The following is a 26,535-nucleotide window of genomic DNA, read 5'->3' as shown; positions in this document are numbered from 1 at the left end:
ATCTCTTCCTCCACCTAAAACTCCTCGTCCCGTGGTCTCCCCTGTAGGTCTCTCGGAGTTTGTGCCTTAGTCTGGGCCTCCCCTGACTCACCGGCAAGCTCTGCCTATGCTCCCAGACACCCAGCCCTCAGGCCTGCAGCTCTCCTTTCACAGGCTCCTCCCAAACTTTTGTTTGGGCACTGCTGTTTTGCTTTTCTTGTTGAGGCATTAAACTCAGGGTACTGTGCATGTAGGCACGTGTTCAACACTGAGTCCAACCCCTATGGCTGCCCATTACTGTTCTTCTAGTCACAACAGCTGCTCTTATGCTACAGTATCCTCTGCAACCACTCAGTGTCCTAGACACCCTCTTTCCAATCACAGCCCAGCTGTCACCCCATTTCACTTTCTGAGGGTCACTTACCACTGAACCATGTATACATCTGTCTGCCTTCCACACTGAGTGCAAAACCCATGAGTAGAAAGCTGCCTTTCAAGTTTACTACTGTCTGACCTTGAAACCAGAACAATTGGGGCATAGTAGGTGCTCATTTAAAAAAAAAATTGCCAAACAAATGAATAGGGTGATCCTGAGCTCCTTCTCCAGTTTTTCTTAATTTCAGGTTTCTTTGAATACCAGGGTGTGCTCGCACAGCATCCTTTAAGCCCAGTTCTGCTTCCTCAGCCCTTTTTTAGCAAGCCAAGAGGCTTCTCTGTTCACAGGCCTCTGTATGAATAGCTCCACAACCAGGAAACTGGACAGCTGGTCCTAAGGATAGTATAGGTGCTTTGACATACCTGGAAGACAAGCTGTGGGAGCCAGCATCACGGGGCACGGGTGGAGAACCACAGGGAACCACCCTGTGGCTGCGTACAGTATAAATGGGGTTCCTCAAAATGGAGCTCACAGTGGTGCTGGGAGTCATACTCCGGGGAACAGTGCCTAGAAATGAGCTGGGTTAGAACAGGGGCTCCAGAAAACCAGACAGCACTGCACTGGCATGCTACACCCTCCCACAAACACCAAACAGCGACAATCTCTAGGGAAAAGGGTTTTAGGTAGAGTCTTTTAGCCACTGAATTTGCCGTACGGCTTTGACCACTGGCCTTTCCCCAACCCTAAGAGAGGACTGACCCATCACAATGAACGTATCCAACAGAGGCGGGAACAACAACCTCAATCACAGACAGAATACATGTGACAATATCCCCCCTTCCAAAGACTGGACACCCCTGGGAGCCCACAGCAACCCTGCTCCCCCGCAGCTTACCCACAGATGGCCGGTTGGGGTAGAGTAGGGGGTTGCCAGGCCGGCTAGCATGCCCCAGTGTGTAAGGGGACCAGTCCTGGGCCTCAGGGGAGAGCTCCCCGCTGACTGGAGCACAGTCCTGTTCCTGCAGAGTGGAAGGTGGGTGGAAGTGAGCACTCAGCAGGTTTGGAGCTGGCTCCGCCTTTCACTAGCTCCTCCCACTCAGGCTAAGGGGTGACCAGGGCGAGGAGACACTGCCCGTCCAGTTGCCCGACACCTGCACAGATAAAGGGTTTCCTCTCCAGACCCACCAGAGAGAGAATCTGTGGGGATGGTAGTTGGGAAGGCATGTCAGATCGGAGGTGCAGTGAGCAGTGTGCACTGTGCCCTAGGAGTTTCCGCTCGAGGCAGTTCCCCTTCTAGAAACACACACAGCTGGTCTACCACCAGCTTCAAATGTGTGATTTATCTTCCCCAAACGCTCTGGGGCAAATCTGTCGCTTAGTTTTGTTTTTTGTTTTTTGTATTTTTTTTTTTGTTGTTGTTGTTTTTCAAACAAGCTCAAAATTTTCTTTAGAAAGCAAACCGAGCATTATGCTCAGGCAAGTGTTCACTTAGTGCCATTTCCCACTACCACCCATGTCCTATGACCTTTTTCCATCTCCTAGAAGGGACCGTTGCTCAACGGCAGCCGCCTGCCACCCTATCCACTCTTGAAGGCACAAATCAACAACAAAGGCACCGGTTCTGTACAAGCCCGAGGAACTGTGGGGGTGACTTTGCAAGCTCCCCTCCCAGCTGCTCCAGCCCCAGCCCAACCTCTACCTCCAGGCACTGAGCAGGGATCACTACTGGAGAGATCTTGGGCCGAAAACTAGGGGCAGACTTTGGTCGGCGCCGCTTCTGCCCCAGCTCGTCCACTTTCTGGGAGGTGAGGTCTTCATCACAAGGCTTCTTGACAGGTAGGTAGGAGGTGTCTCCGTCCCCTTCAGAGTGGTAGCTGGAGGCGATGCGGACCCTGGCCTTCCGAGGAGGTGAAGCGTGCATGGGCTCGCTGGGGTCCATGCTGGGGGGTGGGGCACTTGGAGGACTTGTGGAAGGTGAGCTGCCCACCAAAGTGGCTTCTGACTCAGAACTGGTCTCCAGCCGGTGTTGGAACTTGATAGAGTCACTTCTCCTGGGGGGCTTTGGGGGTGTCAGAGACCCTTTAGGGGTGTCAGCCCTCTTGGAGGGCTGGGGGGAGTGCGTAAGCCCAAGGCCTGGAAGCAGGTAGTCTACTTTGGGGGGTGTCTGTGGACGCTTGAAAGTATTTGGGTCGAAGATGGACTTCCTTTGCTTGGGTTTCTTATACACAGAGAGCTTCTCAGGCCCTGATGTGGAGCCAAGCACAGCCTTGGGCCAGGTCCCACCACTATTGGAGCCCTCAGGATCTATCTTGTCCAGGGGAGCCCCTACTGTCCCACAGGGGCCCACCTCAGTCTCAAAAGACAGCAGTGGCCGCTGGCTCTGCACGTCCACAAGCCCATAGCCACGTTCTGCTGAGGTATCAGAGCGGAATGAGTTCAGACTACGCTCAGAGGTGCTAGGACAGGCCTGAGGGGAGGCTGGAGAGGAGGCTCCAGAGAAGGGCTTGTACAGATAAGAACTGCTGCCTCCAGAATGATCCAGCTCCTTCCTGTCCTCCAGCCGATCAGTGTAGAAAATGTCTGTCTGCGTGGAATTATTGTGCTGTAACAAGTTCCGTTTGTTATGCGCCTGGACCTCTGGGCCGTGGGCTCGGCAACTCAGCATCCTATCTGAGTCCTTGATATTTTCAAAGATGTTCTGGCCACTCCATGAGGAGCTCTGGGGAAACACCTAAGCCAGGGATGCAGAGGGGCAAGAGAGAGACGAGGTGAGATGTGGTTGCTTACAACTGCTGTTGGAAACCATCCCTAGAAAGGAGCGATGAAAAAGAACAGCCATAGCTCCTCAGCAGAGACAACAGACAGACACACAATAGGCATAAACAGATGCACGTACATATACGTTAGTGTCTGAGTTTTCTAGTGAGCCTGGCCATGCAAACCCCATAAGAGCAACCAAATCCTGTTGGCACTGAGCATTTATCTGCAGCCACCTGCACACTGTGTAAGAATCTTTAAGCACAAAGGTAAATTATTCATGGTAACCCAGGCAACAGAAAACTAACCAGGGCTAAGAGGAGAGCTCTCACGTCACAAAAAGACATAGAAACATCATTTGTAAATGAGCAAGCCTATGTGAAAAGGTGTCCAGCTACATGATATTCTAGGAAAGGCAGAGGCCTGGAGTCAGTAAAAGGACTGGTGGTTCCTGGGGGTCTAAGGAGAAGTGGAAATGACTAAGCACGACCCAGGAGACTTTTACAGCCATGAAACTACTCCTTTGGGGTTGCATAGCAGAAATTCACCTTGCAATCCACAACAGTAGCAAAACTACACTAATGAAGTTATAAAGTAGCAAGGAGAAGAATTTTATAGTTGGGGTCACTGTATTAAAGGGTTGCAGCATTAGGAACTTTGAGAGCCACTGCTCTAAAGGCCATAGAATATATAACATCAACAGGGAGCCCCCATTAAGCTATACAGCAGTGATGATGCATCATCTGTACCAAAACCAGGGAAATGCAAGGTGTCAAAACCAAGGGAAACCTAGGCTGTTTCTCCACTAAATCCCAGGCCTAAGGAACCTAACTATGTCTAGGACTATTGGATAGTCCAGTCCTGATTGAAATGTACCCAGCTATTCTCAACAGAACTCAACCTCTACCAAGTTAGTCTTCCTACATCCTGCTTTGGAAATCAATACACTCTCGCCCAAGGATCCTGGTGCTCCTTAGAAACAGCTCAGGGGCATGAAACTGAGGCTTCTTCTCACCCTCCCAATCGTGGCAGAAGTGCCCAGTGCCCACCTTCAGAAGGGAGAGGGTCAAGGAGTCTTGACAGCTGCGCAGCAGAGATTCACATTCATTCAGAGACTTATTGTCCAGTGCAATGCCGTTGATCTAGAGCCAAAGAAAGAGCTGGTCAGGCCTATTGATGGGGCGGCCTCAGTGATGCTAGGCTGCCAGGCCAGTGCCTGGGCCCTGTCAATCCCAGGACTCCTTATATAAGGAGCCAAGTTCAGGGATTAGTGGAGGAAAGCAAGAGCCTCAGCAGCAGCACCTGGACCTGGATAAGTATCTTCTGAAGCAAGTGGAACACAATCCTAACTTCACACTAGGTGGTACCAGAGCAAAGAGAACAGACCCCGGGAGACATCCTGCTGTGTGCTATCAGCCCACTCCTTCATGCACGAGTGGCAAAAAATACCTATGCCTCCCTCCCGGAGGTGGGTAGAGAGTGGAAAGGAAAACATGGCTACGAGAAGCCTTACAGAAGGTACCACAAGAAATGAAGCACTGCCATTGTCAAAGAGAATCAACATCCTGTCCTAGAATCTGTCTTTGTCCCTCACAGACAGTCAAACTTTCTCTAAAAAAGCATGAGACGTGGTGAATGCCTATGCTAATCACGGCAATGACTGATAATGAAAAGAGCTAACTTTTGGGACCCAGAACACTTGGAACACATCTGCATGTAAGTGTACCCATCCAAGGACACATTGTCACCTCCATACACAAAAACTAAAAAGAAAATATCTACAGAATGTGATTATCTTGGGAAGGGTGATTCATGTGCATTTGCTGGTACCTCGTCTCCAGTTTTAAGAACTTTCCCCATGACCATACTGTTTTTAAGGAGTGGTTCTCCTCAAATCTGAGGAACACTGGCAAGGGTATGTAGTGATGAGCTCTTTCCATTATGTTTAGTGAGGCTGACAAGAGAGCTTACTGGTAGCCACTGAGCACTGCTTACAAATGCAGAGATACCCACACTGGACTGGCATAACACAAGCTGCCATCCCTGAAGACCCACGTGGGGGCTGCAGATGTGCTCCATGCAGACAGCCTGCCTAGCACACATGACAGTCTACACCACTAACATCCCCAATACCACTGCCTGGTTAATTATATCAATTTAGAAGGAACCACAGGAAGAGCTGAGAACATTAATCTCTCTAGGTCATGAGGTCAAAAAGAAAATGCGAGGTGAACAAATGAGGATGCTACAGTTCCTAATGAGCTATAAAACAAAGCTATAAAATACAGTAAAACTGGAGGTGGGCATGCTTGAAGCAGTGCTGGAAGCCAACACACTAAACTGTTAACCATGGGAATGCACAGATGGCTCCAGAACCAGATGGTGCTTGTATAGAACTGCAATTTTACATGTGTGCCACGAAAAGGCACATGTGCTTCCACATCAGCAGGTTGGTCTGAAGATTGACACTTGCAAGCCCTGCTACTCAGCAAATGCCCACATTTCTCAGTTAGTGCTGAGATTAGGACGTCCAGAAATAGCTGTACTACAGGTGAGGCTCAGTGTGGGACCTTGGACAACAGCAGATGGTGATAACAACTACTCAACTCAATGAAAGGAGGCAGTTTTACATATGCACAGTCAAGCAGCCCAGCCTTGCGTGAGGTAGGTTCCTACCTAACTACCGTTAGTGAAGACCGACTTAGAAAGCATCTGTGATGTAGAATGCAAATCGCAGATCCCACTGTTGTGTTTAAACACAAGGCTAGAACCCTATACATCCAGGTAGAGTCTTACATGAGCACTCGAGCACTCGAAGGCTGAAGCACCTTCCTTGTGAGGGCAAATCTCTAGGAGTGGATTCAAAACAAGGAGAATGACTACTTTTTGCTCTATGTGTTTTGTTTTTTTAAATCATGAGACCGTTTTATAGCAAACAGGCTTTATGTTGGTAATTTTTTTAAAAAAGCTAATAGAGTAGGCATATTGTTAGGTAAAAAAGTATATTTAAACCAGACGCAATCACTCTGAGGCAGGAGGATTGGATTGCCACATCTCCTCTCAAAGCATACATATATACATCCACAGTTGGAAAACAAATCACAGATGTTCATTCCTGGAGGCATCCACATATTGAGGTGTGCTTAAGAAAGGCTGGATTTCCTTCAGTGTGCAGCAGCAATAGAAATGATTCTCTTCTTCCTCCTGTTCTGTTCTTCCTAATGTTCTACAACATACACTGTCTCAGTGACTCAGCACTTAGGAAAAAGGGTTTCTTTACTGTTCATATCGTGCAATACCCATGACCTCTTGTTCCAGGCTCCCTGCCTACACTTAGCAGACATCTCACTCTGTTCTGGAGACTCACCGCAACAATCCTGTCTCCCACGGCGAGGGACCCCTCTTTGGCAGCCGGGCTTCCAGGCACCACAGCAGCGGCATACACTCCGTTCTCCAAACTGATGCCACTGTCTACAAATCACAGGAGGGACTGGATGACCAGGCCTGGCTGTCCCATCCCAATTCTGCTGACTAATTTTATCAAAGAGACTGAACCCCATTCTGCTTCACCCCCACAGGGAGTTAATCACACCCCCATCTGGTGAGTTAGGCACTTGAGACTCAGATGACCTCCCACCAGGAAAGCACCTGGGCTGCATTAAGAGCCATCAATAAGCATCCCTGGGAAGAAGGTAATCCTACACACACAGTCTCCTCCAGCAGAAGGGGTATCTGCCTTATCTTGAGGCCTACTACCTTTCTGTCCACTGAGGTTGATATGCAGAGGTGTGACGACCTTCCCACCCAGGGACTTCCTCCGCCTCACAACCATGTTGATGGCTCCCTCTCCATTGAGGAGCGCCTTGATGGCCTGTTTCTTGTCCTTGTTGATGAGGTCCACATCATTGATTCTCAGCAGCCAGTCATTGACCCTGAGGAGGGACAAAGTCAGGCAGGCACCCACATAGATCCTGGGACCAGTAGCTGCCCCTCATGGCCATGCCCATTTCCAGGCAGAAATAACATCGAGTAGGTTCGAACCCAAACTCATCAGGGTTGCAGCTGGCATCAGACAGATGCTGGTGTTAGCTTTTGCCTTCAAACCCTGATTCTGCCACTTACTAGCTGTGAAACCTAGTGTCTCATTGTCCCCATCTGTAAGGTGGGGCAATATCTACACTTCCCTAAAATTATAAGGATTAATGATTACAGTGTGCACACCAGTACTTGGCAGTAGTTAGAACAGTGTATCACTTGATCCTCCAGCATTTCATGAATGAGCAGGTCATGCCACATCCTGCTCTCACCACACTCCTGAGCTCCTGCTACCTGGAGAAAAGCCAGATTCAGGGGGACCCAAGAGGAGGTTTCCTTTAAGGCCATTCCAGCTGAGTTTCAGACAGCTCTGTGGGTCCTCAGATACTAGAACACATTTATTTTGCTGCCAGCTGTCCTCCTCGGAGTGCTCTACATTGAGTGGGAGGGCCCCTACTGCACCCCAAGGGCTGGACTTCCTCGGCTCTTACCTTAGGCGACCATCAGCAATGCTTCCTTTGTCCACTTTAGTAACAAATATGCCACAATCCCCTGGGAAACAAGGCTCATTCACACCTTCTGCCATGTCAAACCCAAGTGCTTTCAAGTCAATATCCTCCTGTCAAAACAGCACCAGCAGATCTTTACCAAGCCAAGAGAAGAAAGACCCTAAACCCAAAATGAGGCATCAGTCCTTGAGATGGACACGTATGAACAGCTGTACCTGCCGGTTCTAGCCACTGCAGATATCCCTGTGAGTATTGCCCCTGGCCTTTCACTGGGGCTTCTGCCTTCTATGGGATTTGTCAGCACCACCATGAGACACAGTAGTGTAGCCCAGCTTGGACAGTGTGCTGGCTAGGCTAGTCTTATGTCAATTTGACTTAGGACAGAGTCATTTGGGAGACGGAAACATCACTTGAGAAAATGCTTCACATCATACCACAGGCAAGACTATTAGGCTTTTTCTTAACTAGTGATGGATGGGGGAGGTATGGCCATTCCTGGGTGGTGGTCATGGGCTCTATAGGAAGGCAGGCTGAGCAAAATATGGATAGCAAGCCAATAAGCAGCACCCTTCCATGGCCTCTGCATCAGCACCTTTCTCCAGGTCATGCCTGTGAGTTCCTATTCTGACTTCCTTTGATGATGAACAAAAAGATATGGAAACAGAAGCCAAATAAATCCTCTCTTCCCCAAGTTGCTTTGGTCATGATGACTCATCCCAGCAATAGCAACCCAACTGGGATGGACGGCTACAAAGAAAAGATGCTTTCCACCCGGGGAAAGTAGCCATGAAACAAGAACCAACAGGGGCATCCCCGACTGCCCCAAAGTCCTCATACCCAAGAGAGAGGACAAGCACAGGCACCCAAGGCAGCTCACCGTCTCTCTCACAAATTCCACAACTTCTGTTTCCCACTCCATGGAATCCGTGTCGATGGCTGAGTCGTGGGAACTGTGGGCCATCAGCTGCCGGAACCGGGCCTCCTTCTCCAGCTGACATTCCATTTGCTCCCTGTAAACAGAACAGCTGTGGCAGTGGCCCTTTTGAAGGAGAAACCTCTCACTGAATCACAGTTCAAAACTAAGGTAGCCATACCCGAAGGCTCTGTCCCCTGGTATCCAAGCTTCCGAGAAGCTAGGATAAAGCTTTCAGGAATTATCAGTGGGTTTCCATAGTAGTGTTTTTTAAACACAGAAATTCTCCCCAAATTTACCTAAACGCTCAAAGTAATTTAGGTCAAAGGCCAGCAAGAGGCCTAGAAATGTAGCCCAGTGGTGGAATGGTTGTCTAGCATCTACAAGGCTCAGAGGTAGAACTGTGATGGTTAGGTTTCTTGTTTTGCTTTGTTTTGAAGACAGGGTCTCACCGTGTGGCCCTGGCCATCCTGGAACTTGCTCTGTAGACCACACTGAGCTTGAATTCAGAGATCCTCCTGACTATGCCTCCCAAGTCCTGGGACTAAAGGAGTGTTCCACCATGCACCTAGCTGATTTGTCTTTCTTAAAAAACAAATCATGGGTAGGGAGACATGTTCAAGTGCCCAGGGCAGCCAAAAGCATTGGCTCCAGGTAGAACTGGAGTTACAGGGGAGGACGAACTGCCTGGCATGAGTATTCCACAAGAGCAGTGCATTCTCTTAACACTGAAACATTTCTCCAGCCATGGCATTAGTCTTGATCGTCAACTTGATTCAACTGAGAAATGCTCTGACTAGTCAGTTGTGAGCGTGTCTACGAGGCTGTCTCTAGAGACAATAAGGGTCCTAACTTAATCTACAGATCAACCCTTTCTTCAATTCCTAATATGACAGCATTATTGCGAGATGGTGGAAAGTAGAAAGTGGGGACTCTAGAGGAATTGGGTCACTGGGATGATGTCTTTGGGGTCAAACCATGCTATGCCCCAGCTGTCTTGAAGTCCCTTTGCTCTCATAGTAGTGTTTTTTGAACAAAGAAATTCTCCCCAGATTTATCTGGAGGGTTACAGCAATTTAGGAACTTGCTCTGTAGACTGCATTGGCCTTGATCTCAGAGGTCCTCCTGCGTCTGCCTAGAGGTTTCTTAAACCCCATTAAGTGAACTGCTGTTCTCCACCACATGCCCTCCTAACACCATTGTGTTCTGCCCAGAAAACATGGGGTCAGGTAACCATGGGCTACAAAATCATGAGCAAAAAAAATTCTCCTCTGTTGGGTTGTTTGTGGCAGGTTCTATGTTGCAGACACAAGAAAAAAACTAATTTAAGGATGTTTACCTAAAATTCAGGAGGAAGAGATTTTAGGCTAACTAAAGACATCTCTGAAAGGAAATGCAAAGTGAGGGATGGTGACACAGCCTTGTGGATAGATAAGCATGCCGTGCAAGCCTGGAGACCAAAGTCCTATCACTGGAACCCCCATTAAATAGCTGGACATGGCAGCATGCATCTGAAATCAGGCACTCCTACAGTGAGATGGGAGGAGGAGACAGGAAAATCACCCAGAGGTTTGAAGCTGAGCCAGCATCATGAGGAAACTAAAGAGACCTGTCTCAGCAAGGTGGAAGGTGAAAAGAGAACTGACTCCTAAATGTTGTTCTCTGGCACACATGCTCTCCCTCTCCCTCTCCCTCTCCCTCTCCTCTCCCTCTCCCTCTCCCTCTCCCTCTCCCTCTCCCTCTCCCTCTCCCTCTCCCTCTCCCTCTCCAGGCCACCCCGCCCCCCACATACACAAATAAATAAATAAATAAAGTTTTAAAGAGACTTCCAGGAGAGGAGTCACTCAGTTGAAGACACCCTCCCTCTACTGCAATTGCAATGGAGTTTATGTGAGGATACATGGATCAAAGCTATGGAATAAGAGCCTCAGAAATGCCACCGAATGATGTAAAGGTACAAAAGTAATTTAAAAGGGTAGTCCTCTAGCTATGATTTGAAGGGGTCTACATCCACAGTTTAACAAGGGAACAGGAGGGTTGGGGATTTAGCTCAGTGGTAGAGCGCTTGCCTAGGAAGCGCAAGGCCCTGGGTTCGGTCCCCAGCTCCGAAAAAAAAGAACCAAAAAAAAAAAACAAGGGAACAGGAAGGGCTGGAGAGATGGCTCAGAGGTTTAGAGCACTGACTGCTCTTCCAGAGGTTCTGAGTTCAATTCTCAGCATCCACATGGTGGCTCATAACCATCTATAATCCCAGATCCTGGGAACTGGATGCCCTCTGCTGGCACTTGACTTGCATTCATACAGATACATACATACATATATACATACATACACACTACATACATGTATGTATATATAAATAAATAATAAAATAAATCTTTAAAAACTCCCCTCAAGTAAACCTCATACCTTTTTAATTAACTCAAAATATACCATATATTCAAATGACACACAGAAGAAAACCACAAAACATTTTGAAAGAAGCCATGTATGGTGGCACACTTCAGTAACTCTAACACTGAGGAGGCTGAGGCAGGAGAATAATGAGTTCAAGGCCGCCCTAGCTACATGGTAAGACCCTGACCCAAAAAACCAAAGGCTAGGAGTGTCTGTCGCTCAGTGGTAAAATGCTTGCCTAGCATCTTAAGGCTCTGGTTCAAATCCCAGGTCTAAATAGCCTTGAAGCTGAAGGTCAAGATCTTTTTTTTTTCTTTTCTTTTTTTTTTTGGAGCTGGGGACTGAACCCAGGGTTTTGCGCTTGCTAGGCACTGAGCTAAATCCCCAACCCCATAAAAAGCCTTTTAGATGCAATACATAACAGAGTTTTTAAAGTAACAACTTGGACTTCATCAAAATTGAAAACTTAAATTATTGCCTAGGAAGCGCAAGGCCCTGGGTTCGGTCCCCAGCTCCAAAAAAAAAAAAAGAAAAAGAAAAAAAAAAAAAACCTTAAATTATAAGGAAATTCAGGAAAGAGACGGGGGAGGGGGGGGCAAGAACACTTATCACAGAGTGGTGACTGACACGAAATGGCCTGCTTTCTAATCTCTGGCCCAGGCTGCCTTTAGTCTGTCCACACTGCTGGCTGACACATAAGGGACCTACTTCTGTCTCCCCAGACTGCGGCTGCCAGGCTGTAGCTTTGCCTTAGCTGCTTCTCTCAGGCTATGGGACGCCACCCCGACTAGAACAGTGTGATGCCGCCCAATGCTCCACACTGATGCTCAGGATAGTCCACCTGTTACCACAGGGGATACCCATGCTTCTCCAGACTGAAGGTCCCCAGGGCAGCAGCACAAACATCCTCAGTCCAAGTCACCAGTGAGAGAATTTAGCAGAGGGAATGTGGAAGTGCAAGCATGATGGCTGAACAGACAGAAGCCAACGCTTTTTCTATGCTCTGGCTCAAGCAAAATGGAGACCCTCCTTCCAAACCACACTCTGGAGCTTCCAGAGTTCCCCTTAAAATGGGTCTGTCTTTCTTTTCTATTTCAGTGCTAGATGAAGTGAGAGACTTGTGAGTACATTCCTGCCTGGTGGGATTCCACACCTAACTCCACCCCTTGTTCCTTGGCAAAGGCCTGCCATGTTGCCTCTAAAGCCCTGGACTACTAGAGTATCCAGCTCTCTCTGGTGTAGGTTATTTAATAAATGAAGCTATTGATCTTGATGATATCACCGATTGGAGGAAGGAAAGCTGCCACCCCCTTCTGAAAGGGTCTGCTCACTGTGAGGTTTCAGTGTCTTCTATGCTTGCATGCGTGAACGTGTCCCAATGTCCTCTAATCATATCAGTTCTAGAAATGTCACATGATGAACAGAGCCACTGCCTCCTAGGTAGAGTCTGAGTCTAGACTATAGAGTCATTGGGCTCTGGCAATTTCAACTATAAACTCTGAACTTTATATTTTCCATCCACAGCTAAGGGCTACCAACTGTCTAAATGGCCCTCTTAGGGGTTGCTGTGATTGAAAGGAAGGTTCCCAGTGTCCAAACAGTCTTACAAATGAACATCTACAGAACAGACTACCAAGTCACAGTGGCAACTCCCTGAAAAAAATCTGCTGTTACTTCACTGCTAAGTGTGTGCCTCTCTCTTTCTCTTCCTATGCACCCTGAGCAACATGACTACAGCAGTACGGTGTGTGTGCTTGGGTTAGTGCTGTTTGCTTCGCACCTCTCTGCGGCCAGGGCAGATGCTCAGTACACTTCTTGGTGAGTGAATAAAGGAACAGATAAGGAATGGGTGAACTATAAATGATGCAGGCATGTCCACCCTCAAATGCACTGCCTAGGAACAGGTCCTTCCTTCCCATGTGCCTTTAGTATTTGGTGCTTGCCCTGTCTCCATGAGCTGTGCACTACCAACATTCAAACCCATTCCTAGCCTAGCACAGTGAGTTGGAGTGAAGGGACACAGTGACAAGTCCCTACAGTGCACTCAAGGACAAAAAGGGAGAGGGGATAGTCAAGACAGAAGCCCAGCCCAGGCAGGTAACACCCAAGCCTACTTGAGTTCTTTAAGTTCACGGCTGACATCGTTCTTCTGCTTTCGAGTGTCATCTAGGCTACGAAGGGCTTCAGCCAGCTCACTCACAGCTCGATCTCGCTCTCTCCTCAGGTTGTCACACAGGGTCCTGGTAGAGAAAGCAGAGGTCAAGGTTACTGTGAACAGAAAGAAGGGCCTGTGGTCTATACCCTACCACCTGTCAGCCCCTACCTCTGAGTTTCAGTCTAAACAAGACAAGTGCAAAAGGAGTGCATATCCCCACCCAGACCAGTCCACTATGAAACCAGAGACACCAGTCAGGCCTCAGTACCCATGTGCCTAAGGAATGAGGCCCGTGTACCACACACTCACTCTTCCAGCAGGAACTCCAGCAAGACCCCAGCCCACTTGGTAAGCTTCAGTGCTCCAACAGCCATAAGTCCCCTAACTAACCATATACAGGACCTTCTACCTATGTCACTATCAGGCTGAGGTACACTTAGCCAGGACTCAGCTCTCTGTCTCTGTTTGGGTGCAATGGAGAAACCTGATGGGACCCAAACCATTTCATCTACTAGACAGGACATACAAGCCTACATCAGGAGGGCCATCTCCAAAGTAATGTGCCCTACAGATGTTCCCCACCCTCCGCAGCCTAAAACCTTTACTGCCTTCATCCAGCTTAGGAGGAATACCAAGAGCAAATCAGAGCCCGAGCAGCCAGGAAGCACCCAGAAGACCTCAACGCTCCTCCCATACCACACACCAACCATTTTTAACATCTATCTTCGCTTCCTGCGTCTCCCTGCCAGGGCACAGGCCTGTCCTTTTATAGTCTCGGGGATGTCCCAGAATCCCTCAATGACCACCTTCTGTCCCTCCATCCCTGGTTCTGCCGGCACAGAATCTTACCCACACTCCTTTGCTTCTATTCAAGACCCTCAGAACTGAAACTCAAGGACATTGTCATCGGACTCCTTAGGATTCTTCAGACCAGGACCTGGTCATACCCAAATCCCTCCTCAGAGAATGCACACAGGCACAGTGTTCCCTTCCATCTGCAATGTTCATGCTTCCTTTCCTGCCAGAGAAACTGCACTCGAGCTTCAAGTTCTAACTCAAATGTGCCTAGGAGACTTCCTTCCACCCTGAGTGGCCTGCTTGTCCCATGACAGCCTGAGGACCCGGATGTCACCTTCATGTGCTGTCCTGCACTCTGACCTACATACAGCCCCTCCTAGGTATAGACACACAGAAGCCTCCTCTAAGCTCTTACTGCTCGGGAGCCTAAGATGCTGGCACAGTAGATGTCTAGTAACACAGAAAAAAACAAAACACATTTCACAAAAATGGCTTCTAAAGACAAAGGTAGCTTTGACCCGAACATAGTTCACACTCAAGATGTCTAGAAGTGAATCAGGAAGGAAATACAATAGAAAGCTCTAAAGTCAAGAGGTGAGGTGAGAATCAGCTGAGGGGGAGAAGGGAAGAACCATAGGCCCTGTCTTCTTCTCTGGACAGATGGCCAATGAATGTGACCCTGCTAATAGACCTCAGTGCACAAAAGAAACACCAGGCCATGCTTGCCCAAGAGCACCTTACCGGATGCTGTCACGCTCTGCCACGATCTTATCCCGCTCCCGAAAGGCCCAGTCCCGCCGGCATTTGGCCACGTCTGCTTCCTGGAGTGCTTCCTTCAGCTCCTGGCACAAAGCCTTACACTGCTTGCGGAGGACTTCCACCTCTTTGTTGGCTCTCCCGGCATCCATGGTCACTGTGTCTTTGATCTAAGGGAAAGAGGTCAAGGGGTTACCCACACATCTAGGTAAGTGGAAGGGGTTACCCACACATCCAAATTGCAAAGCTTACCATCTCAGAGGCAGGGCTGAGGACTAAAGGGAAACATTTACATCTGAAACTCTCCAGCATTTGACTCCCTGTAGGGCACTTCCCATCTGTTAAGGAAGCTGGCCTCACTGAGCACAGGAGGGCACAGGCACAGACAACTGATGCTGGAGAATGGAGTAGCTCTCATCCATGTCTGCCTCTCTTTGATTCCTAGCCACTAAAACGAATTACCCTAAAAATACTGCTCTTCAGACACTTTAGTGAGATAAGGGTAAGGAGATTAAAAGGAGCTGTGGAACTAGAGAGCCAAGACAGGCCAACTGACTGACCTCTGCCGAAGCCCTCAATTTTGTTGATGACACAGTGTGGGAATCTGGCAGTGACGTGCCCACAGTCCTACCCTTGCTGAGAGACCATTTTCACCAGTCTTCCTCTCTACTGACCTCTACACCAGTTCCCACCCCAGGAACTCAGCCTGGGGTCTCACACAGCCATCCTTCATGGTCCTGAGACCCCAGAAGCTGCTGAAGCCTGTGCTTTGGAAGATAGGGGCTGTTTCAGAAGCTCCTCACCTGAAAGGGGGCCACCAAGAAGGCCCAGAGGCTGCACCCCACTCCCCAGCAAGCACACTGCCGAACCAAGGGTCCCAGGGACAGGGTATTAGAGGTATGTGGCAAAGAATGTGGCTTCCAGGTAGGACAGTGTTGTTTCTTTTTGGACACCTTCCCTCTAAATCACCATTGGCTGGCTGCACAGCAGAGATGGGCTCCTCATACACACACAGGAAACATTGCCAGCCAGGGTACTTCAGATAGCCCTTCTATGGTACAGTGCTCCACTGAGGGGAGCAAGCAAAACCTGGGAGAACTTCACAAGAGGAATCTCCATGAAGACAACACTATAGTCAGAAGGCCTACCCAGCTCACCCCAAACAGGTGACCAAACAATGTGGTCATCACTCCCTAGAGCCACAGCACACCAAAGAAGCACAGGCTTCCTCCTGGCTAGTGTCTAGTTGGGGTATGAACCCAGAACTGCAGAGAGGTGGAGAATGTCAACTGGTGGTGGCAGGTCCCCGGCTGCTTGCTGATTCAGAACTATGCCTGGAAAAGATTCCTGCCTCAGCTGACAAGCCACCTGTCACTCAGCCAGCACCCCCTGCATAGCCTCAGAGGACTGACTCCAGACTAAAGGACATGCCTGACTGCCTGAGTGCTGAGTACCAGGGGCTGAAGGCTGAGGCTCAGACGTCAAGCCTCCACGTTAATGGTGCTCACTGCTGGAGGCCAGCACCAGGAGGTCCTGGGTGCTCTTCATACTTCTCTGTGTAGCTGACCACAGCCTGTGCATATGATACAGATCATTTCTGAAATCTGAAAGCCCCATGGAGCAGGCTTGCTGTCTTATCACAAGCTCACCTTATAGGTATTCAACATCCCATGACCTTTTAAGTCTGGTGACCAATTTGGTCATTCTCCAAAGTGTTTTTTGTTTGTTTTGTTTTCTTGTCTTGTCTTGTCACTGTGGTTTTCTGACTCGATATTTACATCCCCCCATTTGCAATAAGAATATTCTCAGATATAGGATACAAAAAGGAACAGGTGAGCTATGTAGAACATTTACCAAACTCTAGTGCATTAAATTGGCTTTAGGGAATTCCTTTATGGATTGGTGTGGTAATATATGCCGACAGTCCCAGCATTTGCTCTCAAGAAGCGGAGGCAGGTAGAACTCTGTGAGTTCAAGGGTAGTCTGGTCTATATAGAATTCCAGATTCCAGGCTAGCCGGAGCTACAAAATGGGACTCTATGTTTTATATGAAAGGAAGGGAGGGAAGGAGTGAGGGAGTGAAGTAGGTTCCTTTACATAATTCTCTTTTCTAAAATTTCATCAAAGTTGGGTGAGGCAGGTAGATAATGTTGTTGCAAGCAAGGCCCCTCCCCCCGTCCCTCCCCCCCACTTTTGTATGGACCTGTCATTATTAGTCCATTTTACCTATACAGCTACAATAGGTGTGTGCTCATTCTAAACGGGCAAAAATAAAACAGATTCCTGTCACCCTGACTCTCTGAAAAAACAATTGCTAACTGTGTTTTCTGTTTGTGTCACTTGAAGACCATCCCTCAAGGGCAAATGTAACTATCGTATATATCAGTTTACAGACTAGGGCACAGAGGCAAGAAAGAGATGAGAGGTCATGTGACAGAGGGGCCTCTGTCCCTCTCACTCTCCACCTCTACCAGTGTACAGAAGGAGCCATTACGGGTAGAAAGGCTACTGGTGGGGGGGATTGATGTTAGTTGTCAACTTGACACACATAGACTAAAGGACTGCCTTCATCAGATTGTTCTGTAGGCGTGTCTATGGGACACTTTCTTTCTTTTTTAAATAGTTTTTATATTGACTGTGTGTGTGTGTGTGTGTGTGTGTGTGTGTGTGTGTGTGTGTATTTTGCCTGCATATATGTACATGCACTGCATGTGTGCCTTGTGCCCACAGAGCCAGAAGAGGATACTAGATCCTTTACAGTTGGGGTTACAGATGGTTGTGAGCCACCATGTGGGTGCTGGGTCCTCTGGAAGAGCAGCCAGTGCTCTTAAGCACTGAATCATTCTCCCAACATTTTGGGCCATTTTCTTGATTGCTAATTGGTACTGAAGGGTCCAGCTCACTATAAACGGAACTGTCTAGGCAGGTGGTCCTAAACTATTTGTGAGCCTGGGAACAAACCAGCAAACAGCATTTCTTGAGGGTTTCCAAGAAACCTTGCTCCAGCTTCCCACAATGATGACTAAAACCTGTAAGAGGAAACCAACCCTTTCTTCAACAAGTTGTTTGGGGTCATGGTGTTTATCGCAGTAACAGAAAGAAAATGAGACAGGCAGCCTGATTACCCGCACCCCCACACAACCCACCCACCCCGCCTCATGCCTGGTACACAGTGATCACTGTAGATCACCCATCCAGACCTTGCTTCCACTTCTCACATACCACTTTGCTCACCCGCATCCTAACAGACCTACACGGAAAATGAGAAGCACAGAAGTATAAATCGAGAACAGCTTTGATGGGAGGAGTAGAGGGATACTCTAGTATTCCCAAGCCTAGAGACTTTTGTCAAAGCCACAACATGACCAGAGGGCAGACAGCAATCTCTATACCTGTCATTTACATCCCAATAGGGCATACCTGGACCAGAAAGGACATTGATCAGTGGTAAGGTACAGCAGGTCAGGCAGGAAAGCACACAGGAGTTAAACTAAAGGCCCAGTCCTGCTGCTAATGAGTACCTCAGTCTCCAGCTCTTGAGGGACTATCCCAGAGAGTCAGGCTTTATAACAAGGCCTAAGGCTCAAGTCAGCAGAAAGCTATATACACAGGAACTTGGGAGTGTCCTGAGAAGAAGGCCAGAAGCTCCTGAGTACACAAATGGCTGCTGGACAAAGGCCCCTGAGGGTGCTCTTCTGAACCCATGGGGCTATTAGTTCTGTGCAGCTAAGAACTCTAGAGTCTGGGAACTTGGTTCACAGAGTCAATTCAAGACAATTCAAGATGCTCTGTGGTTACTCATATGTAGCTCTCCACTTAACCATAAAGAACAGCACATTCCTCCTATAATCAAGCTATGCTGTTTTCAAATGAACAAACAAACCAATGTCAGTGTCACAGCATAGGTGGATAAACATGGCCTTGTGATGACTTAATATGCAATTACCTCATTCTATACATGGACATAATACGGCCTTGCCACCTGTGTACCTGAACAAGGTCATGAGACCAGCTCAGTCCAGGAGGTACCTTGCACCCAGGTGCATGTCCTCTGATGTCTTCCTGTATCCAGGACAATGGCCAGCCATTCTGACCCATTTCTCCTCTGGACCCCAGACTAACGTCAAATACCAAGCCTGAGCTCCACAGGGACCCAAATGGTATCTTACAACCCAGCCTGTGAAGAGAAGGCCCTGCCGCTCAGACCTTCTCATTCAGCCCTCAAGAACTCTGTGGCCACCTTCCCTGCTGGGCCACTGCCTACCTGCCGCAGGGCTTCCACCTCCTCGCTGGCTGCCTTCTTCTCGGATGTGCTGCTTTTGAGCTTGGACTCAGCCAGCTCTACCTCCGTCTGCAGCTTGTCCAGCTCAGAGATGACCTGGTCGCGCTCGCTCATGATGAGCTTGTACTCGCTGTACACAGCATCCCGCTCCTCCTTGTATTTCTCCGACTCCTTGGCAGTTTTCACCTGCTTGCTCCTCAGCTCCGTGAGCTCAGACTGCAGCAGCTCCATCTCCCACTGTAGGTCCTTGTTCTGGGCTGTGGCCTTGCTCAGCTCATGGTGGATTGTCTCAAACCTGGGGAGGAAAATGTGAAGTGGGAGGGGCGGGAACCTGCCATGTCAGCTGTGAGACTGCTGCCCCCAGCACCAGCCCCGCTGTGCGAGACAGTCAAGCATGAAATTTTGACTGAGGTCATTCTCACCCCCAGAGAGAATGGTCACGGAGTACTAGTGCCCTGGGCCTGGAATGTTTCTCAGCCTTTAACAAATGCCAGAAGTTGAACTGAGGACTGCATGCTCTCTACTCTACTAGAAAGAACAGCACATTTCTCCTACAATGAGGCTACATAACTTTGGGGGAATGGACAGACAGACAGACACACACACACATACACACACACATACACACACACACACACACACACACACACACAGCCAGAGTCACAGCATTGGAAAGACAAACATGTGACTTATAACAACCATCTCATTTTATAGATAGACCTAATTACAGCCCTGCAACATGGGCACCTGAACAAGGTCATGTGGCTAGCTCAGTTCTCCTGCCTAGAAGACTCCTTGCACCCAGGCAATATGCAAGACAGAGCCCGTCACACAAGAGCAGCATTTCCTGAGCTATGTGCCTGAGAACACCAGTCCTTCAGGAGCCCCAGCACCAAACAACATGGGCACATCCCCTGAATCCTGCAGCAGAGACACCAGTCTGGGCTCAATCTGGTAATTCGTAAATCTACTTATATCCAGAGAATTTTCACAAGAAACCAATGAATACCTCAGGGAGTCAACATGTGGCAGAAATGTGCATTGTCCAGGGTGGGACTCACGTATCTAAAATCAATGGTTCTCAATAAAAATGAAATTTCAAGGGACATACTGCCCAGAATAATTACCTTTCCCATTTGCAAGGTGCATGGCCACTATGGAGAAAGAGGTTTAAAGGGAAATCTAAGAGTCAGGGTACTCAGGACACAACAGGATACTCACACGGGAGAAAAGGAAATATTTCATGGCTAGTGCAGTATCAAACACAATATTCTCATTGACTAGAATACACAGTGTTCTGAGGTGTTTCTCTCCTGGAAGCCTTGTAGATGACAAGAAGCCCACAAAGGACAGGAGCCTCAGACAAAGAGAATCCAATTTACTACCCCCAACATCCACTGCCCTGTGGCCAGCCTGGGCTCCTACCTCCTCAGAGAGAGAGCACACTGGTGCTGTAACTGGATGGCGGTATCCCTCTGCTGGGTCAACATCTCCGTCTGCTTTTGCAAGCGCTGGTTCTCTTCCCCAAGCTGCTCCAGGCGGCTCAGGTCTGAGTTGTGCATTGCAACCTTCTCGCTGTACCTCTTCCGCAGAGCATCGTAGTCCTTCTTGACTACCTCCAGCTTGTCCATGGCCGTGTCGTACAGCTTATTGAGGATCTCTGATGAGCCATTGTGCTTCAGTACCTGAGGACCCCAAGGACCCATGTTTACCGAGGAGCAAGATGGACAGAGCAGGTATCTCCCTTCTTCTCCGCCCTCACAGGGTGGTGGAGCATGTGCGTGCGTGCGTGTGTGTGTGTGTGTGTGTGTGTGTGTGTGTGTGTGTGTGTGTGTGTCTAGTGCTACACTCACAGGGGCCTGATACATTTAGATTCATTCCTTCTCAAATGTTTGTGTTACAGAGAATTCTCAAGTACTTTGGAACAAACCATTCTATGTGCAAGAAGGCTATAATGGCTAGCCTGAGACTTCTGTGTTTGGAAAAGTCTACAATCAAGGCTGCCTCCTGCCTAACTGGCATCCAGGAACCTGATGGTGATGGTGATGATGAGCTATTGTCAAGGTGAGACCAGATCATATGAAGGCTACAATTTTGGTCTCTACTAAGCATTAGTGGATTGTGACCAGCACCCAGGAAAATCTAGGTCTGCCTGTCTACTGTCCTCCCCAAGAACTAGAGTGCCGTATGAGCTGTCGTACCTCCATACTGAAGATCAAATGTATCTGGTATGACTCCTCTGGCAAACAACATGGGAAAGCAAGACCTGATTTCCCCAGGATTTACCCCCTGTCCTTTTTTCTTCCCTGTGCTGACTTTGCCTTGTGTCCTGTGGCTACAATTTTAGCCAGTGGGTATGATTATACATTGAGTCTTGTTTTTGAGTTTGAGCAAGTCACAGAACCTCAGAGATGGTAAATAATATTCTAAAATAAGGGCATAAAATGTCCAGTATTGTTCTAGGCATTGTCGGTATAGAGCAGGAAAGACTGTGCCTTATGGTCTGTTAGTAGCAGTGCCAGCACTGGGGGAAAGGGACCCACCTATGGAACAAGAACAATATCCTCCTACATTAACATCGACTTTCAAGAAAATGAAAAAGAGGAGAAAGTACCATGTACAGAAAGATGCTTCTGAGCAGCACAGAGCAACAGAGGAAGGCTGTAAGGGAGGCTACCACCTGGGGGTGGCTTTCTAAGAAAGTGATTTCTAAGTGAAGATAACAAAGACAAGAAATTAGCCAAAAAGCATGGCTATAGCCAAAGGCAGAGACACTAGTGCAAAGGCTATAAGGGAAGACACACAATGTTACACGAGAAACAACAGAAGAGGATGCAGACTCAGTAAAACCCAGTACACATGGAGGCTTACAGAAGCATACCCAAGTCCAGGGCTCAGAGGGAAGGCTGAATCCTGGGGATACCACTGACTAGAAGTCTAGAGAGAGCATGGTGGAGCATGCCTGTCATCCTAGGGCTCAAGCAGGCTGAGGCGACAGCAGGATCTAAGTTTGAGGTCGACTGAGCTTCATAGCAAATATGCCATCCATGGCTGTGTAGTCAAACTCTGTCTCAAAAACAATAACCAAAAGACAAAACACCAAACCAACCAAACAACCCCAACCAGAAAATCAGAGAGAATATGAGCACAAGAATCCATCCTACTGTGAATTATAGGAGCTCAGCTTCATGGGGGTGCTGTTTAAGAAGAGAAAAACAAAGCAAGACAAAGCCAAGCAAAGCAAAACAAAACAAAACACTAGCAAACCTGAGAAGACTGGGTTTTCAGGGGTTGCCTGCTGAGCACCACTCAAAGATCTTTAGCCCTTGGTGACTCACCACCTCTGTGGGTTTGCTTCCTTATTTCTCAAATAACAGGACAAAACTGGACAGGCTGGCTTAGCCCCTGCAGCTCCTACAGCCCAAGAACAACTTTGTTCATCATGTGGGCCCTGAGTTATCAACACCATCTTTGTGACCCAGACAGTCACAACCTTGAACTGTGGGACATTTCCTCCAGAGACAGACAGAACATCTATACAGAAGGAACGACTGATTCAAAAGTCAGAACTGAGAGGGAGAAATGGCTGTGTGATTAAGAGGACTTGCTGCTCTTGCAGAGGACCCAGGCTCAGTTCCCAGCACCCATATGCTAATTCATAACTGTCTGTAGCTCCAGCTCCAATACCCCTTTTTCCACAGGCCTCCACAGGCACTACACATATGTGGTATGCATACATAGATATAGGCAAAAGACTCATATCATACACATAAAATAAAAATAAATCTGGGGGGAAAAATGGGGCTCTAGAGAGATGGTTCTGAGGTTAAGAACATTCAAGACTCTTGTAGAAGATTTGGGCTTGGGTTCCAGCATCACAATGTCTGTAACTCCAGCTACAAGGGATTCAACACCCTCATCTGGCCTCTGTGGTCACCCACAGAGGGCGCCATATTTGCAGAAATAAAAACTAAATATTTTTTAGAAAATATAATCACAGAGACCACTGATCTCTCTGTCTCTCTGTCTCTCTGTCTCTCTGTCTCTCTCTGTCTCTCTGTCTCTCTGTCTCTCTCTCTCTCTCTCTCTCTCTCTCTCTGTCTCTCTCTCTCTCTCTCTCTCTCTCTCTCTCGCTCAGACCCCAGGGCTGCAAGGCTGTCAAAAGTCAGCTCCACCCACATCTCTGCACCTTTCGCTTTTCCTCTGTTTGTTAGACTCTAGAGCCTAGGTATTGAACATATTTGTTTCCCTGTTTCAACTTACTGAATTCTTGGATTACAGCATGTTCTATGACCCCCAGCTTTCTTTCCTGTTCTTTTCAGAAACTATTCCTTTCAAAAGGAAATCTTAGTGCATTGAAATACAAAGCGTATTTACAAAGTAGAAGGTAAAAATCTTGCTGTATTATGGAAACACTTTACTCTTAGACATACACTGAGATACACACACACACACACACACACACACACACACACACAAAACTGGGGGCCAGTCTGAAACAAAAATTCTCCTTAGAGGGAGGAGGGGCAAGAAGGGGAGGGGAAAGGGGAAGGAGAGAAGCACAGCAGCTGTGACAGAGAGAGAAGATGCAGCTCTGTCCTGGTGGTACAAGGCCTATAATCCCAGCACTTGAGAAATAGAAGCAGTAACGTCAGAAGTCCACGGTCATCCACAGCTACACGGCAAATTAGAGGCCAGCCTGTGTTATATGAGACCCTGTCACAAAAATGGAAATATAGGTTGGAGAGATGGGTCAACTTGCTTACTGTTCTGACAGAGAACCTGAGTTCTGTTCCCAAGACACAGAGAGAGAGAGAGAGAGAGAGAGAGAGAGAGAGACAGACAGACAGACAGACAGACAGACAGAGACAGAACCAGACAGAGAGACAGAGAGAGATGGAGAGAGACCGAGACAGAGACAGAGAGGCAGAGACAGAGGGAGAAAGAGAGAGAGAGAGTGTGTGTGTGTCATGTTGTTCCCAACCCCTGTAACTCAAGTTCCAGAGTACCTGATACCCTCTCTTAGCACCTACACACATGTCAAGCACGCAAACTCATGCGGACACACATATAAACAAAAATTTTTTAAAAGAAAAAAATCTCTTTGAAAGTTTTCTTTAAGAGGGTTTCTAGCTTGTATCATTTAAGTGAAAAGCCATGCCTGTTGAAGCAAGGGTGGGTTTCTCACCCTTCTCAGGCTTAAAGAACTGACACTGTCTGGACAGTCCGCATTTTGTTCCGCAGTCAATGGTCACCTAAGTTTGCATTCACCTCTAAGCTATTGCATAATACTCATATTTTAAAGGTATTGTCAGTTTCATTAGCTTATAAGTAGTTCTTCATTTAAAAACTTTTAAGATCTATTTTTATTTTATATTTTTGAATATTCTGTTCGCATACATCAAATGTACTACTTATGTGCATTACCTGTGGAAACCTGAAGAGGGCGCCACATCCCTGCAGAATTGGAATTACAGATGCTTGTGGGATAGGATAACATGTGGATCCTGGGAATCAAACCCTGGTCCTCTGCAGGAACAGCCAGTGCTCTTAACTGATAAGCCATCTCTTCAGCCCTAGACCTTCAGTTTTAAATTTCTATTCCTGACCTCTAGCAAGACTGGGCATCTTTTTTGTGTTTATGAATTGTCTATCTTTTTCTTCTAGGAACTCCCATTTCTAACCTTTGGTTTCTCCTCCTTTCCTTTCATTCCTAAGCCAGGACCTCTTGTATGTTGGGTAAGAACTGTACACCCAAGCTGCACCACCCCCAGTTTTAAATTCCAGCTGCCTTTCCTGGATGTATTTATCACAGTGATCCTCTGCATATGTGGTTTGTGGTGTCTTTCATGCCAAGGCAAACCCCAAAAGGATGCCCTTTGTAGTTTGTGCCTCTCCTTCCTACCTCAAGATCATAAAGATACCCTCTTGTTATGACTTCTAAGAAGCATCTAAGTTTTATGTCCCTGGTTTAAGCGCTTTAACTCCTTTAAATATATTTCTATTCATAACTTGAGATGGACAGAGAACAATATCCTCTTCCTCTCCCACAAACCACTGATGGCGGTGACTGGGCACACAGATGCAGAACTGAGGACACCTGAAGTATTCAGGAGCAGACAGTGAGGACATCCTCAGGCAGTGCCACCGCTGAGACACGAAAGACCACCCCCACAGGGATGGGACTCTCCCTGCTCCTGTGTCTGCGGAGGCTCTGGCTTCTGCAATGGATTGCTGTGTTGGACAAATACCTCAGCCACTCCATTTAAGACTGACTTCATAGTTGGGTGTGGTGGTGCAAACCTTTAATCCCAGCACTCGGGAGGCAGGAGCAGAGGGATCTCTGCGAGATCGAGGCTGGTGTGGTCTACAAAGTGAGTTCCATGATGGCCAGGGACAGAGAAACTGAACATCAACAACAACAATAACAACATCAACAACAACAACAAAGACAGACTTCCTATGTCTCACTTCTGTCTCAGGTGGTTAGGGTAAAACTCAGAACAAAGGCAGAGCTGCCATAGTCTGAGTTCCCACAAGAGGGCAGCAGTGGGAGCACAGGCTCTTCTGCTTTCATTAAGAAGCCCTCATTTTCAAGGCAGCCAGCTTGGCAGCAGCATCATCTTCACCAGTCCACAAAAAGACTCTGGAGTTTGTACCACTGCAGCTCATCCTTTTACTAAGAAGCAGTTTCCCAAATGCTCTAACTTTGAGGAGCTTAGAGTCAAGTGTGTTGAAGATCCAGGCCATGGGTATGTGGTTCCATTCCTGGTCAGGCCTAGGCAAATGCTGAAACCAACTCAAGTGTCCTTTATGCTGCTGAGCCCAGCACTAACAATGTGGTGGGTTGGTTGGGCCACAAGAAACTGGTGAGAGAGAGCAGACCTGTCCTGTTGCCACCATGGTTGCCTCCGGGCACCGTGGGGTTCCCTGGGTGTAAAACCTTGAGGGAAGAGGTCTTGCTTGCTGCAATTCCAGCTCCTCCCTCTACCTCCTGGCCTCTGCCTCACTACAGCCTTGGAGAGGCTTGGGCTTCCACAGGACAGCAGCATCCAGACCTTCCAAGAGGCCCCCAGGCACCCAACATTTCTCAACATCTCTGACAAGGGCTCAGACTCAAGTCTGTCCTTTATCACCAACAGCCTCAAAGAAACTAGGGAGAGCTGCAGTCATGTGAATCCCTGCGAACTGGAAAAGATGCTATCTGCCAGTCTAGAGAGTTTTCTGTTCATTAGAAGATTATGTTCTTAATGGAAGGTTACAAACATACACAGAGACATACTTACTTTTCTGTTGCTGTGAAAAATAAAAGAAAATAAAAACCCACCCTGGCCAAAAACAACATAAGAAAGAAAGGGGTTTATTTGGCTCACAATCCCAGGCTGCGGTCCACTATAGAGGGGAAGCCAGTGCAGAAACATGAAAGACCACATCCATAGTCTAGAGCAAACACGTGGGCTTTGGTTGCTTGCTCTCAGTGAGCTGGCTTCACTCAGTTCAGGGTCTAGCATAGAAAACGGAAGACCTCTGAGCAGGTTAGGCATGGAGGTTTGATTAGGAATGGCCCTAGTAGGCTAA

The 26,535-nt window shown here is 47.9% G+C and overlaps 1 protein-coding gene across 2 annotated transcripts in view; it reads right to left on the bottom strand.

Moving 5' to 3' along the window:
• Positions 1 to 26,535, bottom strand: part of Dlg5 (discs large MAGUK scaffold protein 5) — a 112,046-nt gene that overhangs the window by 22,300 nt on the left and 63,211 nt on the right. For both annotated transcript variants that reach the window (NM_001372003.1, XM_087585498.1), the window contains 12 exons: positions 20,383 to 20,642; positions 18,940 to 19,252; positions 14,661 to 14,845; positions 13,081 to 13,206; positions 8,534 to 8,666; positions 7,639 to 7,766; positions 6,869 to 7,044; positions 6,480 to 6,583; positions 4,162 to 4,254; positions 2,055 to 3,086; positions 1,251 to 1,374; positions 778 to 922 (listed from right to left, as the gene is read on the bottom strand). In NM_001372003.1, coding sequence (NP_001358932.1) covers positions 778 to 922; positions 1,251 to 1,374; positions 2,055 to 3,086; positions 4,162 to 4,254; positions 6,480 to 6,583; positions 6,869 to 7,044; positions 7,639 to 7,766; positions 8,534 to 8,666; positions 13,081 to 13,206; positions 14,661 to 14,845; positions 18,940 to 19,252; positions 20,383 to 20,642 — 2,819 coding nt within the window. The remainder of the gene's footprint in view (positions 1 to 777; positions 923 to 1,250; positions 1,375 to 2,054; positions 3,087 to 4,161; positions 4,255 to 6,479; positions 6,584 to 6,868; positions 7,045 to 7,638; positions 7,767 to 8,533; positions 8,667 to 13,080; positions 13,207 to 14,660; positions 14,846 to 18,939; positions 19,253 to 20,382; positions 20,643 to 26,535) is intronic.

The sequence above is a fragment of the Rattus norvegicus genome, chromosome 15 (genome assembly GCF_021556685.1).
Source record: "Rattus norvegicus strain SHRSP/BbbUtx chromosome 15, alternate assembly SHRSP_T2T, whole genome shotgun sequence".
NCBI lineage: Eukaryota > Metazoa > Chordata > Mammalia > Rodentia > Muridae > Rattus > Rattus norvegicus.
The sequence above is the reverse complement of the archived record's forward strand: the minus strand, read 5'-3'. Positions and strand labels throughout refer to the sequence as shown.